The 17680-nt window shown below is 43.0% G+C and overlaps 1 protein-coding gene across 2 annotated transcripts in view; it reads right to left on the reverse strand.

Moving 5' to 3' along the window:
• LOC137352470 (low density lipoprotein receptor adapter protein 1-B-like) overlaps positions 1-17680 on the reverse strand; it is a 154011-nt gene that overhangs the window by 73825 nt on the left and 62506 nt on the right. For both annotated transcript variants that reach the window (XM_068017981.1, XM_068017971.1), the window contains exon 2: positions 11652-11794. In XM_068017981.1, the coding sequence (XP_067874082.1) occupies positions 11652-11794 (143 nt within the window). The remainder of the gene's footprint in view (positions 1-11651; positions 11795-17680) is intronic.

Consider the following 17680-nt stretch of genomic DNA (forward strand, 5'->3'; position numbering starts at 1 on the left):
TTATGTGCCCATCCAGGTGAGGTGTGCTCCTGGTCCAGCAACATCTCAAACTCAAAATTCTCATCCTTGTGCTCATATCTCCTCGGTGTCCTTACCTCTCTATATCTTACAGCCTCCTACAACCCTCTGCCTGCCTCTAATTCTTGTTTCTTGCTCACCCCCAATTTTAATTGCTCCACCATTAGCAGCCATGCCTTCAGCTGCCTGTATTGCAAGTTTTGGAATTCCCTTCCTAAATCTCTCGACCGTTGCCCTCCTTTAAGACGCTCTTTAAAAATCAACCTCTTTGACCATGTTTTTGGTCACCTATCTGAATATCTCCTTCTGTGACGTTGTCACATTTTGTCTGATAATGCTCTGTGAAATGTCTTGAGATGTTTAAAAAAAATTTTAAGGGCTATACAAATGCATATTGTTGTTGCTATTGCTAGGGAATAGAATACTTTTCATTTTATCATCACTCACTCAGGTGAGGCATAACGTCCCCTCAAATTCATTTCACATAGGACCCTCATTCAACAGAGAAAACTTCATCCCATCCAACGGGGTGGATTTGGACCCATATTCCAGAGGTGGAAGGCCAATGTCTATGGCCAATGCAGCATGAAATGTTTTAACTTATCAGTAAGAACAAAAGTTAAGTCCAGTTGGCCAACATAGAGTGTTGTGAAATTTATTAGCATCATAAGCATCCAATTCAGATTTTGGTAGTGATGTTGACAATTATGCTTTGCAAATACAACGCATAAACAGGAACATTTAAGAAACAAACAGTGAAACAGACAAGCTTACCGACACAGGTAATCGGACTATATACATGCATATTAATAAAATCATCAGTGTGAAAGTTACTGTGAGCTTTATTAGCATATATCTTAAGGCATTTGTATCAAATTCCTCTCTGCTATTTTAACAAAGGCATTAATCAATTTACCTGGTTGTGCTAGCAACTAGTAGTCCCTGCAAAATTGGACAGCAATAGGGAAAAGTATTCCAAACTAATACTTTTCTTATTTTTCCTCACAAGCAACACCACATGAAATCAACTGGTACAAGTTGTGTGTAAGGCATGAAATGCGTTTTTCTAGCAATTAAAATGAACCTACAATAGAAAAATTGTTTGCAAAAATAGAAATAGGTAATCCTCTATTAAATGTGCTTATTGTGAACTCAGATTTGGACAATTTTCATTTTTTATTATATTAATCAGAATGACTTATTAAACTTAACACATAACTGAATAGGATAATACTCATGTTATTCCTTGGTCTTGATAATGACTATCTGGCCAGCATTCAATAGTTTAATCATTTATGTTCTGCAAAAGATTCAACACATCAATCTGTATTTATAAAGCACCTTTAACATAATAAACATCCCAAAGCACTTCACAAGAGTATTATTAAACCAAATTTGGCACATTAGGCGATATTAGTGCAGATGGTCGAAAGCTTGATCAAAGAGGTAGGTGTTTAGGAGCATCTTAAAGGAGGAATTCCAGAGCTTAGGGCCCAGACAGTTGAAGGCATAGCCATTAATTGTACAGCAATTAAAATTGGGGATGCTCAAGAGGTCAGAATTAGATAAGTGCAGATATTTTGGACGGTTTATGGGCTGGGAGGAGATTACAGAGTTCGGGAGGAGTGAGGCCATAGTGGGATGTGAAAACAAGGATGAAAATTTTAAAAATCGAGGAGTTGCTTTACCAGGAGTCAAATGGAGGTCAGCAGGCACAGGGATGATGGGTGAAGTAAGGACATGGGCAGCAGAGTTTTGGAAGTTTAGAGTGTAGAATGTGGGAAGCCAGGTGTGCATTGCCAGGCATGCATTGGAATAGTAAGTCTAGAGGTAACAAAGGCATGGATGAGGATCTTAGCAGCAGATGAGCTGGGTCAGGGCAAATTCTGGTGATGTTATGGAGATGGAAATAGGCGGCCTTAGTGACGGCATGGATATGTGGTCAGAAGCTCTTTTCAGGGTCAGATATGACAGCAGGGTTGAACAGTCTGGTTCAGCCCCAGACAGTTGCCAGGGAGAAGGATGGAGTCTTAGCTAGCCAATAGAATTTAGAGCAGGGAGTGAAGACGATGGCTTGATCTTCCCATATTTAATTGGGAGGAAATTTCTGCTCATCCAGATGTTGGACAAGTAGTCTGATAATTTAGCAACAGTCAAGAGAGGCAGTGGTGAGGTTGAGGTGGGCGTCATCAGCGTACGTGTAAAAACTAATGCTGTGTTTTCAGGTCATGTCGGCGAGGGACAGCATGTAGATGGGAAATAAAAGGGGACCAAGCATACAGCCTCAGAGGCACTAGAGGTAACAGTGCAGGAGTGGGAAGAGAAGCCATTGCGAGTGATTCTCAGGTTGTAATTAGATAGATAAGAATGGAATCAGGCATTTGCAGTCCTACCTAGCTGGACGATGGTGGAGAAGCATTGGAGAACGATGGTGTGGTCAACTTTGTCAAATGCGGTAGACAGGGCAAAAAGGATGAGGAGGGATCGTTTACCTTTGTCACAGTCGTATAGGATGTCTTTTTTAATAAGAGCCGTTTTGGTATTGTGGCAAGGGTGAAAACCTTACTGGAGGGATTCAAACGTGGAGTTCCAGGAAAAGATGGGCTCAGATTTGGGAGGCAACAACATGTTCGGGGACTTTGGAGAGGAAAGGGAGATTGTAGATGGGGCGGTAGTTTGCAAGGACAGTGGGGTCAAAGGTTGTTTCTTTTTTTGAAGAAAGCAGTGATGTCTGCAGTTTTGAATGAAAGAGGAACAGTACCTGAAGAAAGAGAACCACTAACAATATCAGCTAACATGTAAACCAAGAAGAGAAGTTGGATGGTCTGCAGTTTAGTGGGAATCGAGTGGGTCGCATGGACAAGATGAGCTCTGACGGGCATGAGGGAAGATAGGAGGGAAACTAGAGAAAGATCCAAGGGACCAGGGGTTTTGTCCTCTCTAAGTTTGATTAGTTTAGCAATTATCTCCCTCCCGTCTATCTTAAGATTCAAGAGATATAATAAACACTGGCTATTAAATTAAAGTTTAAAATTTCACATAGAAAACCACCTGACATATACAGTCTCAAATCTATTTGTAGCAACAGTTGAAAACTCCAAAAATTTAAAATTCCAGATCTCAAGCCAACGTGGAATGCAATCTTATATTACAACAACTTGTATTCATAAAGTTTCTTTGATATACAAAATGCCCAAAGGTGCTTTACAGAGAAACAATGAGGGAAATGAAATATCGAGCCATGGGAATGGTTGGAAGAAGTGAGAGAAAAGGGAGCAGAAAAAGACAGTAATGAGGGTTGACATACTGTGTGCCACTTCCGTAAACCTAACATAGGTTACACCTGTAATAAAAAAAGTTAAAAACACAAAAATTCCTAAACACAACACTAATTAAAATGAGTACTTCATCACAGCATCACAGAATCGTTACAGCACAGAAGGAGGCCATTCGGCCCATCGTGTCCACACTGGCTCTCTGAAAGAGCAACTCCCTCAGTTCCATTCCCCTGCCTTCTCCCCATAACCCTGTACATTCTTCCTTTTCCTATAACTGTCTAATTCCCTTTTGAATGCTTCAGTTGAACCTGCCTCCACCACATCCTTAGGCAGCGCATTCCAAACTTTAACCACTCGTTGCGTGAAAACGTTGTTCCTCATGTTCATGGCGTGCCAAGATTCCCTCCTTAAAAAGACCTCTGGCCAGCATATTAAGCAATATTTGGAATGGGAAAAGAGCCAAATTGAAAGGTAGCTCAAAGGTACTTCGCGTGACTCCACCAGATTTTAGACTTGTCACAATGCAAACCTTTTCAATTTGATTTCCTAGTAATCTACAATGCACAATTCCCATGGCTATACTATCCTTTGTATAATGTGCGCTCTAAACTGCATCCTAACCAATGTATGTTACAGATTTAACATCACCTCCTTGCTTTTTACATTTAATATCCTTGTACATAAAGCTTAAAATCTCATTTGTATGGCATCTTTTATCTGCATTCCCAAAGATTTGTAGATCGGTATCCACAGATGTCGCTATTTCACTGCTTCATTAAGAACTATTTCATGTAGCTCTATTCATTTTGCTTTAAATGTATTATCTGTATTGAAATGCATTTGTCATATCTCTGCCCACTTACCCCAACTTGTTCATTTTCACCTGTAGTCTTAATCACTGTTGAGGGTTATACAATGACAATGTGCATTCATATAGTGCCTTTAATGTAATAAACATCCCAAGGCACTTCACAGGAGCATTATCAAATAAATTTTGACAACAAGCCACAAGATATTAGGGCAGGTGAGCAAAAGCTTGATCAGAGAGGTAGGGTATAAGGGGCATCTCAAATGAGGAGAGAGAGAGGCAGAGGAGAGGTTTAGGGAGGGAATTCCAGAGTTAGGGCCTAGACAGCTGAAGGCATGGGAGCCAATAGCGGAGCGATTAGAATTAGGGAAGTGCAAATGGCCATAATTGGAAGAATGCAGATATCCTGGAGGGCCGTAGGGCTGGAGAAGGTTACGGATCTAGGGATGGGAGAGGCCATGGAGAAAACTGAAAACAAGGATGACAATTTAAAAATGGAACCAGACTGGGAATCAATGTAGGTCAGCAAGCACAAGGATGATTGGTGAACAGGGGTTGTTGCGAGTTAGGACATGGGTAGCAGAGTTTTGGATGAGCCCATGTTTATGAAGGGTGGAAGATGGGAGGCTGGCCAGCAGAGTATTACAACAGTCAAGTCTAGAGGTAAAAAAAATGCATGGATGAGGGTTCCAGCAGTTAACGAGTGGAAGCAGAGCAGAAACTGGTGATGTTATGAAGGGAAAGCGAGCGATGTTGGTGATGAAACAGATATGGAGTTGAAAGCTCATCTCTGGGTCAAATAGGATGCCAAGGTTGGAAACAGTCTGGTTCAGCCTCAGACAGTGGCCAGGGAAAGGTATGGAGCCTGTGTCTAGTGAATGGTGTTTGTGGCAGGGGCCACAGACAATGGCATCCGTCTTCCCAAAATTTAGTTGGAGGAAAATTCTGCTCATCCAACACCGGTGGCAAGACAAGTAGCGTGATGAGTCAGAAGCAATGGAGGGGCCGAGAGAGGTGGTGGTGAAGCAGTGCTGGGTATCATCAGCGTACACATGGAACCCTATGTGTTTCTGGATGTTGTCGCCAAGATGCAGCATGTAGTTGTGAAACAAACAGATGGTTTGGGCAAAAAACTAGACAAAAAAAGTACAGGTATGGCTGTAATTTAAACCATCATGAAATAATAGCTCTGAATCTTGAGAATGTGCAATAATAAACATCAGATTTTATTTCATATCTACTTAGACTATAAATGAAAACCTTCCCAAATACACACTTGCATCATCTACAGACAAACAAGTAAACTTACCAAAAACTTAGGGCTGGATTTTATTTCAGCAGCAGGGATCCAGGGAACCTTGCCTCAGACCTTTATCGGACCCCCGGCCAAATTCAATGGCAGGCAGGCAGCTAACTGCCCGCTGTCGGAGATGCCATCCCCTTTAAGGGATGAGATCCTGCCCCAAGAGCTGCCGGCTAATCAAAGGGCTGGCAGCTCAGCAGTACCAGCAGCACCACTGGGAGCGGTGGCCACTGCCAGTACTACAGGAGGCCCAGAGCGGCAAAGATGGAGGAGGCCCTGGGACCAAGGTAACTGGAGTCGGGGTCGTCGGGGCCTGCCTGACTGGCCCTGGTGAGGGGATTGGGAGGGGCTCCTCCCATGGGGGAAACTACTGCTGCCAGGGTGGAGGAGGCTTCATGGGAGAAAAAGAAAGACTTGCATTTATATAGTGCCTGTTACAACCACCAGACTTCTCAAAGCACTTTACAGCCAATGAAGTACTTTTGAAGTGTTGTAATGCAGGAAACGTAGCAGTCAGTATGCGCACACAAACTTCCACAAACAACAATGTGATAAAGACCAGATAATCTGTCTTTGTGATGTTGATTGAGGGATAAATAGGCCAGGATACTGGGGATAACTCCCTTGCTCTTCTTTGAAATAGTACCATGAGATCTTTTACATCCGCCTGAGCAAGCAGACGGAGCCGCGGTTTAACATCTCATCCAAAAGACAGCACCTGCGACAGTGGGCTTATGAATTGCCCCTCGGAGGAGGGACCCCGCCCACCCCCGCACTTTTGGCCTGCAAGCCTGCTAGGAGGCCACCAGGTCTCACCTAGAGGTGCCCCCACACAGCAGCGAGCCCCTCAGATGTTGACTAAGTGCCAGTGGAAGCGGGAGGCAGCCCTTAAGTGCTTAATTGGCCTCCCAGCAGACTTCCTGTAGAGCTTTCTTTGGGCAGGGGGAGAAACAGAATGCTATCCAGGCAAGCAGGTCTTCAGAAAAGAAAGCTGGGGGCAGACAAGAAAAGAAATGTCTATTTAGTTAACACAGTATCTTGACAAAAGCTGTGAAAATTTGAACTGTTAATACTTCTAGATAAATTTTTTTAAATTTAAAAACAAAATTTAACCGATTTCACCATTTAGAATTCTGCAATTCTGCACCACACTCATTTGAAGTGGCAGTATACTTTGTGGTTCTTGGATCCATTCATGTCACTTCTGGATGGTACATCCTTCAAAATCATTATTCACAAAGAAACGAATGAAGAAGTGGTGAAAGAACAAAAGGTGGTAGTTGGCAAATGTGGCTTTTTGACTCAACTAGGGGCAATTGGCCAACAGCCCAAAAAATAAATTTCCTAATATAATCATTTAACCTTTGAACATGACTGAAGGAAAACTTTATCTAGTAAAGTCAAAAGCAACCCTGGGGCATCTTTACAAGTTTAAACTATGTGCTGTTTTTTGTCAGCAAACAGTATTCAGAAATGCTGGTGTCAGAATGATTACAACTAGAGTCAATACAGTTTTAGCATACCAGCATTCCAAAAGGTCCAATATGACCAATTGCCTTAAAGTTTCACATTACTATCACATTAGGCTTGTGCCAATACTAAAATTATGAAAAGTATAGTTGCATTGCACCTTCTGGTTTGAATGAAGTACAATCTGAGAGCAGTTTGAGTGGTCAGCACAAAGAACATAAGAACTAGGAGCCACATGACCCCTCAAGCCTGCTCCGCCATTCAATAAGATCATGGCTGATTGTGGCCTCAACTCCGCATTCCTGCCTGTCCCCCATAACATTTGACACCCTTGTAGATCAAACATCTGTCTATAACTCAGCCTTGAATATATTCAATGACCCAGCCTCCACTGCTCTCTGGGGATGGAGAAGTGCAAAGATTAACAACCCTATCAGAGAATTCTTCCTCATCTCCATCTTAAATGGAAGACCCCTCATGTTGAAACTGTGCCCCCTAGTTCTAGATTCCCCCACAAGGGGAAATATCCTCTCAGCATCTACCCCACCAAGCCCACTCAGAATCTTAAATATTTCAATAAGATCACCTCATTCTTCTAAATTCCAATAAGTATTGGCCCAACCTGCTCAAGCTTTTCTCATAAGACAACCTCTTCATCCCAGGAGTTAACCTAGTGAACCTTCTCTGAACTGTCTCCAATGCAAGTATATCCCTCCTTAAATAAGGTGGCCAAAATGTGGTCTCACCAATGCCCTGTACAGTTGTAGCAAGTATTCCCTATTTTTATATTCCAACCCCCTTGCAATGAAAGGATAAAATTCTAGTTGCTTTCCTAATTACTTCCTGTACCTGCACTACAAGGACACCCAGATCCTTCTGTACTGCAGCATTCTGTAATATCTCTCCATTTAAATAATATTTTACTTTTCCATTCTTCCTACCAAAGTGGATAACCTTGCCTTTTCCCATATTATGTTTTATTATACTATGTTGTTTGTACTTCTCTATTGTTCTGTATTCAAGCAATCAGGGATGTGTGCACATACACATCAACATTTGGGGAGGCGGTAGCATAGTGGTATTGTCACGAGACCCAAAGTATTGATCTGGGGACATGGGTTCGAATCCCACCATGCTAGAAAGTGGAATTTGAATTCAATTAATAAATCTGGAATTTAAAAAAAAAGCTAGTCTAATGATTGCCACGAAACCATTGTCGATTGTCGTAAAAACCCATCTGGTTCACTGATGTCCTTTACGGAAGGAAAATCATCTGGCCTACATGTGACTCAAGAGCCACAGCAATGAGGTTGACTCTTAAAGTGCCCTCTGAAATGGCCTAGCAAGCCACTCAGTTGTATCAAACCACTACAAAGTCAATAAGGAATGAAACCAGACAGACCACTCGGCATCGACCTCGGCACCGGAAACGACAACAACAAGTACAGCACAGTCAACCCTGCAAAGTCCTCCTTACTAACATCTGGGGGCTTGTGCCAAAGTTGGCAGAGCTGTCCCACAGACTAGTCAAGCAGCAGCCTGACAGTCATACTCACCGAATTATACCTTATAGACAATGTCCCAGACACCACCATCACCATCCCCGGGAATATCCTGTCCCACTGGCAGGACAGACCCACCAGAGGTAGCGGCACTGTGGTATACTCCTGTGTTGCCCCAGGTGTCTTCAACATTGACTCCAGACCCTATGAAGTCACATAGCATCAGGTCAAACATGGGGAAGGAAACCTCCTGCTGATTACCAACTACCGCTCTCCCTCAGCTAATGAATCAGTACTCCTCCATGTTGAACACCATATGGAAGAATCACTGAGGGTAGCAAGAGAACAAAATGTACTCTGGGTGGGGAACTTCAATGTCCACCACCAAGAGTGGCTCGGTATCATCATTGCTGACTGAGTTGGCTGAGTCATCGAGGACTAAAAGGTCGTAAAAGACATCAATCCACCTGTCACAGATGCATCTGTCCATGACAATATTGGTAGGAGTAACCACCGCACAGTCCTTATGGAGACGAAGTCCCGTCTTCACACTGAGGGTGCCCTCCATCGTGTCGTGTGGCACTACCACCATGCTAAATGGGATAGATTTTGAACAGATCTAACAATGCACAACTGGGCATCCATGAGGCGCTGTGGACCATCAGCAGCAGAATTGTACTCAACCACAATCTGTAACCTCATGGCCCAGCATATCCCCCACTCTACCATTACCATCTAGCCGGGGGATCAACCCTGGTTCAATGAAGAGTGCAGGAGGGCATGCCAGGTGTAGCACCAGGCATACCTCAAATTGAGGTGCCAGCCTGGTGAAGCTACAACACGGGACTACTTGCATGCCAATCAGTGTAAGCAGTGTGCAATAGATAGAGCTAAGATCCTATAACCACAGGATCAGATCTAAGCTCTGCAGTCCTGCCACATCCAGATGTGAATGGTGGTGGACAACTAAACAACTAATTGGAGGAGATGGCTCCACAAATATCCCCATCCTCAAGGATGGGGTATCCCAGCACATCAGTGCGAAAGATAACGCTGAAGCATTTGCAACAATCTTCAGCCAGAAGTGCCGAGTGGATGATCCATCTTGCCCTCCTCCTCAATTCCCCAGCATCACAGATGCCAGTCTTCAGCCAATTTGATTCACTCCGCATGATATTAGGCAACGACTGAAGGCACTTCAGGTATACCTACCCCAAATGGACTGCAGCGGTTCAAGAAGGCAGCTCACCACCACCTTCTCAAGGACAATTAGGGATGGGCAATAAATGCTGGCCTGGCCAGCGTCACCCACATCCCATAAATGAATTTTTTTTTAAACTTGATACTGCAAAAGCTATGGGCCCTGACAACATTCCGGCAATAGTACTGAAGACCTATGCTCCAGAACTTGCCACGCCCCTAACCAAGCTGTTTCAGTACAGCTACAACACTGGCATCTACCTGGCAATATGGAAAATTGCCCAGGTATGTCCTGTACACAAAAAGCAGGACAAATCTAACCTGGCCAATTACCACCCCATCAGTCTACTCTCGATCATCAGTAAAGTGACGGAAGGGTTCGTCGTCAGTGTCATCAAGCGGCACTTGCTTAGCAATAACTTGCTCAGTGACGCTCAGTTTGGGTTCTGCCAAGGCCACTCAGCTCCTGACCTCATTACAGCCTTGGTTCAAACATGGACAAAAGAGCTGAACTCAAGAGGTGAGGTGAGAGTGACTGCCCTTGACATCAAGGCAGCATTTGACCGGGTATGGCATCAAAGAGCCCCAGGAAAACTGGAGTCAATGGAAATCAGGGGGGAAACTCGCTGCTGGTTGGAGTCATACATAACAAAAAGGAAGATGACTGTAGTTCTTGGAGGTCAATCATCTCAGCTCCAGGACATCACTGCAGGAGTTCCTCAGGGTAGCGTCCTAGGCCCAACCATTTTCAGCTGTCTCATCAATAACCTTCCTTCAATAATGTCAGAAGTGGGGGATGTTCACTGATGAATGCACAATGTTCAGCACATTCGTGACTCCTCAGATACTGAAGCAGTCAGTGTAGAAATGCAGCAAGACTTGGACAATATCCAGGCTTGGGCTGACAAGTGGCAAGTAACATTCGTGCCATACAAATGCCAGGCAATGACCATCTCCAACAAGAGAGAATCTAGCCATCTCCCCTTGACATTCAATGGCATTACTATCGCTGAAACCCCACTATCAACATCCTGGGGGTTACCATTGACCAGAAACTGAACTGGAGTAGCCATATAAATACCGTGGCTACAACAGCATGTCAGAGGCTAGGAATCCTGCAGCAGTAACTCACCTCCTGACTCCCCAAAACCTGTCCATCATCTACAAGGCAGAGGTCAGGAGTGTGATGGAATACTCTCCACTTACCTGGATGGGTGCAGCTCCAACAACACTCAAGATGCTCGACACCATTCAGGACAAAGCAGCCTGCTTGATTGGCACACCATCCACAAACATCCATTCCCTCCACCACTGATGCGCAGTGGCAACAGTGTGTACCATCTACAAGATGCACTGCAGCAAATACCAAGGCTCCTTAGACAGCACCTTTCAAACCAGTGACCTCTACCACCTAGAAGGACAAGGGCAGCAAATTCATGGGAACATCACCACCTGCAAGTTCCCCTCCAAGCCAAACACCATCCTGACTTAGTACTATATCACCATTCCTTCACTGGGTCAAAATCCTGGAACTCCCTTCCTCACAGCACTGTGTATACCTACCCCACATGGACTGCAGCAGTTCAAGAAGGCAACTCATCACCACATTCTCAAGGGTAATTAGGGATGGGCAAAAAATGCTGGCATAGCCAGCGACACCCACATCCCATGAACGAATTTTTTAAAAAACAGAAGGGCAGAGCTCTGCTAATCAGATGACTCAGTGAAATTCTAATGTTAAGAGAACTGAGAGAATAATCAATTATTTTTGCATATTATAAACACTTAAAAGTTTTGTCCTTGGTTCTGTTTGAACTTTAATTCTAAAAATTATTTTAAAAAGTTTATTTTATGCTTAATACGGTATGATTTGCATTGGATAGTAGAGCCAGTTCCATACGTGCAGCTTTAAAAATGTAACCGAGCATTTATTAAAATGCTTAAGTTGCTTCAATGAGGCAAGAATTAATATAACTGCAATGTTACACAATTGATGTGTGTGTCACTACAAAATAGTCTACCAGGTTGCAGGCAAATAGCATTCACCAAAATTCATAAAATAAAACAGTTACCATGATAATTATCCGTCTAATGGCTGCAGATGCCATCCCTTCTCCTTTTGGCTGGTCTACGACAGTCACACCAAGATATTTAAGGTGAAAGACCATCCCTTCCTGTAAGGTTTCTTTTGTGTCAGTCCAGTTTTCTGGCAGCTCTAGAAGGTAAGAGAAGGAAAAAAGTTATTTTATGAAAGAAAGATAGGCTTTGCCTCATGACAATTCTCAAATGTCCCAATGTACTTCATATACAATAAACGACTTTGAAGGAAATAGCACACGTAAGAGCTCATTTACACACAGCAAGATTCACAAAATAGCAACGGGATGAATGATTTTTTTTTTTACTTCAGTCTTGGTATATGAGAATCATTGGAGAAACCTACATTATTTATTGCCGGTTCCTTATTGCCCTACAGAAGATAATGCTGGGCTTTCTTGAACGGCTGTCGTGCTCATCATGAAAGTACTCCTTCAACCTTGTTAAGTGGGGAGTTCCAGGATTTTGAGTCAGCCACAATTAATTTTTTTCCCAAGCTGGGATGGTTTGTGATTTGGAGGGGAACTTTAAGGTGATGGTGTTCCTATGCATCTCCTGCCCTTGTCCTTTGCTGGCATGAATGACATGAATGTTGGCCAAGATATTAGGAGATCTCTCTTTTCTTTGATTAATGTATTGTCCACCTGAAAAGGACAGCATTCTCTCAGTACTGCATTGAATTGGGAGCCTAGAAAATGTGCACCAAGTTCTGGAGCAGGGCTTCTTGATCATCTGACTCACAGCCAAGAGTTCTACAAAACTGACCTAACACTAATATATTCCTGACTGTTAGCTCAGCAGCAACAATAGGGCCAAATGAATTCAATCCATTGCTGTCGGTTCTGAACTAGCATGGTTGCTTCAGCGACTCTTGACACTGTCTATCTAGCACATTCTTGCTCTTCCTCAATTTTTGATTTCTCATGCCCCTGTACGCAAGGCAGTGAAAGATATTCCAGCTGCTTCTATTCTTGAAGCACGCCTAAACCATCACTCTCATCTTTCTTGGATCTTCTGTATAAGCACTGTTCTTCTCCGAGGCATGTTCTTATATCATTCTTGATTCTTTGCATACTCCTACTATTCCTTGCAACCGACTCATGTCTGCTGTTAGTATATTTTGCTCATCAACTTTTCTCATGTTCCGACACTCAGATCCATATAATAATATGCATGAACCATTGCATCATAAACTCTTATGAAATAGACCAAGCTAACATGACAGGAAAAGAAATCTTGCAGGAACAGATGGTATTCAGCCTTGTAGAAATATTTTGCAGCGATGTGCAAATTACTGTCTAACTATGGTAACTTGTAATACTGTAGTAATAACATACATCCTACATAAGAGGCATTCGAAGTTATACACAAATTCAACCGTCAACATGGGAATAAGCCCCTACTCTTCATTATTCAACACCATAACTAGATACAGATTAGAATGAATAGGAAGATGGGCAAAACAGAGCTCCACTTTGAAACATAGAAAATAGGAGCAGGAGTAGGCCATTCAGCCCTTCAGGCCTGCTCCACCATTCAAAAAAGATCAGGGCTGATCGTCTAATTCAGTACCCTGTTCCCACTTTCTCCCCATATCCCTTGATCCCTTTGGCATTAAGAAATATATCTATCTCCATCTTGAATAGATTAAAAGACTTGGCCTCCACTGCACTCTGCTGTAGATAATTCCACAGGTTCACCGCCCTCTGAGTGAAGAAATTTCTCCTCATCTTGGTTCTAAATGGCATACCACATACCCTGAGATTGTAACCCCTGGTTCTGGACTCCCCAGCCATCAGGAACATCCTCCCTGCATCTAGCCTGTCTAGTCCTGTTAGAATTTTTTAGATTTCTATGAGATCACCTCTTATTCTGCTAAACTCTAGTGAATATAGGCCTAGTCAACCCAATCTCTCCTCATACGTCAATCCTGCCATCCCAGGAATCAGCCTAGTAAATCTTCTTTGCATTCCCTCCATGGCAAGAATATCCTTCCTCAGATAAGGAGACCAAAACTGCACACAATACTCCAGATGTGGTCTCACCAAGGCCCTGTATAACTGCAGTAAGACATCCTTGCTCCTGTACTCAAATCCTCTTGCAATGAAGGCCAACATACCATTCGCCTTCCTACGGCTTGCTGCACCTGAATGCTCGCTTTCAGCGACTGGTGTGCAAGAACACCCAGGTCTCGATGCACCTCCCCTTTCCCAATCTATCACCATTCAGATAATAACCTGCCTTTCTGTTTTTACAAACAAAGTGGATAACCTCACATTTACCCATGTTATACTGCAGCTGCCATGCATTTGCCCACTCACCCAACTTGTCCAAATCACACTGGAGCCTCCTTGCATCCTCCTCACAGCTCATATCCCCCCCGCCCCCCTCCCCCAGCTTTGTGTCACCTGCAAACTTGGAAATGTTACATTTAGTTCCCTCACCCAATATATATTGTGAATAGCTGGGGCCCAAGCACTGATCCCTGCGGTACCCCACTAGCCAATGCCTGCCACCTGGAAAAAGACCCGTTTATTCCAACTCTCTGTTTCCTGTCTGTCAACCAATTCTCAATCCATGCCAGTATATTACCCCCAATCCCATATGCTTTAATTTTGCACACTAACCTCTTATGTGGGACCTTATCAAATGCCTTCTGAAAATCCAAATACACCACATCCACTGGTTGTCCCTTATCTATTCTACTAGTTACATCCTCAAAAAACCATAGTAGATTTGTTAAGCATGATTTCCCTTTCATAAACCCATGCTGACTTTGTCCAATCCTGTTTATGCTTTCCAGGTGTTCTGCTATCACATCCTTTATAACAGACTCTAGCATTTTCCCCACTACTGATGTAAGGCTTAACTGGTCTGTAATTCCCTGTTTTTTCTCTCCCTCCTTTTTTAAATAGTGGGGTTACATTTGCCACTCTCCAATCAGTAGGAACTGCTCCAGAGTCTATAGAATTTTGGAAGATAACCACCAATGCATCCACTATTTCTCTCTATGTTGTGGTATTACATTGCAGCCTGTCCATGCCACAGAAAACTAGATTTGGTCAATTGTTAACTTCTGCAATGTTAGATTTTGGACTTTTAACCTGAATTCTTTAAATCAAATTTGTATTTTTTCACATGTTCATTTCAATATATATTGCAAGGCTCAGTGTAATCCTGTTTCCTGTATAAGAAGTACCTCTCTAAAATGCCACTCTGAGGTCTGATTTCTTCACTGTTCCCCATCCTATGACTTTGATCCCATCTAAAATTCAACAACAAAACTCTCTTGCCCTTCCTTCAAGGGTCCACATCAGACAAAATCCCATGTCTGCTTAATGCATTTCAGTACCTTATTTTTAAGAGGGCTTTCATTGTCAGTTTTCCACTATATTTTATACTCGTTTTTATAATCTCTGATCCTACTATTCTATTCTCCCTTCGATGTAGAAAGCTGACCTCTACAAACAGCAAATGAATGAATGATCAGTTTTTTTTTTAATGGTGTTAGTTGAGGGAGGAATGTCGAGCAGTAGTACACAGTAAGAAATCTATTTCTCTTCCAATCGTGCCCTGGAATTTTCTTATGCTCATCTGAATAGGCATATGGGGCCTCAATTTAACATCTCATCTGAAGACCATCAACTCTGGCAAGGTGGCAGTCCATTAGTACCCACTGCAGTGGGACTTGAACCCACAATCAACTACTTCAGAAACAAGATGGTATTTAGCAGACATTTGGCATAACGTAAGACTACATCGACTCTAGCAAACAGATGACTGAAACTGGAATAATTGTTCGTCCTTTGTATATGGACCTCCATGAGGATAGAATACAAAAAAATTGACATGAAAATTCAAATGTTGCAGGCAAAATGCTGCAGCACCAGCAACAATGTGTGCAGTCACTGGAAATAGTCTGCTCCGATCTAGCTTGCCCCATTCTTTCATAAAGTTAAACACTTCAAATCATTCCCGCTTCAATCTGTATTGCTGTAACAAAAAAAAACTCCAAGTCTTCAGATCTGTATTTCTTCATGGCAGGCAGCATTCTAGCAAATCTGTGCTGCACCCTTTTTAAAGCATTTATCGGCAATAAATTTACTAGAAGGAACTAATATTCCTCTAAATTTTAGGAGGAACTTTGAATACCGTGATCTAAATTTCCCAATCGCACATGTCATCGATCATAAAAAGAGCTAGAAATCCATAACACTGGATCTCTACCCATTTCTAGGGTTCATTTCTAGCTCTGGTTCAAAAGACACAAGAAGCTGAAGAAGGCAACATATTAAAACTAAAATCCTTAGGGCATCATTTAGACATGCATGCTATTTACCAATGATCCTACCCAGATAGCAGTAATTCACTTTCATGTCTGGAACAAGTGGGCATCTTGGTTGCTAGAAGAGTTCAATACAACTGGATTTCAAGAGTCCTACTAAATGATTGTTCGTATTTTCAGACCATTTCTGAATCTCTTCTGTTGCATTTTTTAAAATTGCTGCTTTCTCAGATAATCAATGGCACAACCTTTTTCTGCCAACAATGATGATACATGGCTTTATCTATTTAATTCTATTCCCTCCATAAAACAATGCTACTTCCATGAATTCAAAATTGTTCCAATTTCTAAATATCCTATTCATTTACAATCATCAGTACTTGATTATGTGAGTTATGTGTTTTCTTCCACAGTCACAGTGTGAGATTTTTGTGCTCTTTAAATTTATTCTTGCAATTCATCTAGCGACTACGTAAGTGGCAGGATTATGTGAAATGGCTGTCTGTTCTGTGCACAAGAACTTCTGGCAGGTGAGTCTTGCTGTAAGCACCATCATTTGATACTCAAGTATGAATATACAGCCCAGAGTGGGGATGATTACATTAACACGAGTTATGTAGCTACATTAGATGGAATGACTGCTTTCACTTGAACGCACAAGGATGTGAGTGAGAAACTTTTCCAGGGGAAGTCTAACAGCACAAAATGGAACTTGTATATAACGGGTGTTCATGACCAACACTGAAAGACCGATGAAAGGGAAAACAACTATATTGTAGGCTCTTGGTATACTTAATTAATGAAAGGTATAATAGATTCTATCATATCTAACTTGATAAGATATTAAACTTCTTCCCATATTACCTCCAGGGGCACAGTATGTTGCTCATGGCATGGATGCTGGTTGCTGCTTCCTGACATTCTTGTTAGACAGCTTATCTGGAGGGTCCTGCAATGTTATGCCTGAGAGTAGCCCCACCGCTCCCCCCCCCCCCACCCCCACCCAACCCCGTCCTCCAACAACAATGGTGCTGTCTTACAAACCATTATACAGATCACTATAAAAATAAGCTGCTGTGGGCCTTTAATTCCTGCAGCACCAACACAATTTCCCATCTAGAAACAGATGAGTTTCTAATACAAACTGCTCACTGATTTGACGTGTCAGCGCACAAATCAGGTGGTTGCTCTTCATGTATGGCCTTCATTCTGATTAGGCTTACATCCAAATCAGAAAATCTAGGCCACCAAATTGAAATGAATGGAAATCTGCAAAAACCAGTCAACATAAAGTTCGAGCACTTAGACTTACATTATGAAACAAAGAACAACTTCGAGGCTTGGCTTGAAGCTATATCTTCTATAGGAAGTCCTGCCTCCAGGAACTGTCAGCCAATCAGGGGGCCGGCAGGTCCTCAGTCCCAGCAGCGCCACCAAAAGCAAAGGCCACTGTTGGGACTGCTCCCAGCTTCAGGAGGATTGTGGGCGCCGGCGCCAAAAAAAGGTAAGTGGGGTTTTGGAACTTGCTGGAGACAACCGGCAAGGCTGGGGGTGGGGGGGGCGGTGGTGGAGAAGGGTGCGAAGGAAGTGCAGTGGGGGCAGCTTGTGTCGTGGGGAAGGCCTTCCATGGGGCCCTATCAGGAGGGCCCCCACCCCACCCTGCCGCAGCCCGCAAGGAGGCTGCCAGGTTTTACTGAGCAGTCTCCTGGGGGCCTAAGC

Source organism: Heterodontus francisci, chromosome 3 (genome assembly GCF_036365525.1).
Source record: "Heterodontus francisci isolate sHetFra1 chromosome 3, sHetFra1.hap1, whole genome shotgun sequence".
In the NCBI taxonomy this organism is placed as follows: domain Eukaryota; kingdom Metazoa; phylum Chordata; class Chondrichthyes; order Heterodontiformes; family Heterodontidae; genus Heterodontus; species Heterodontus francisci.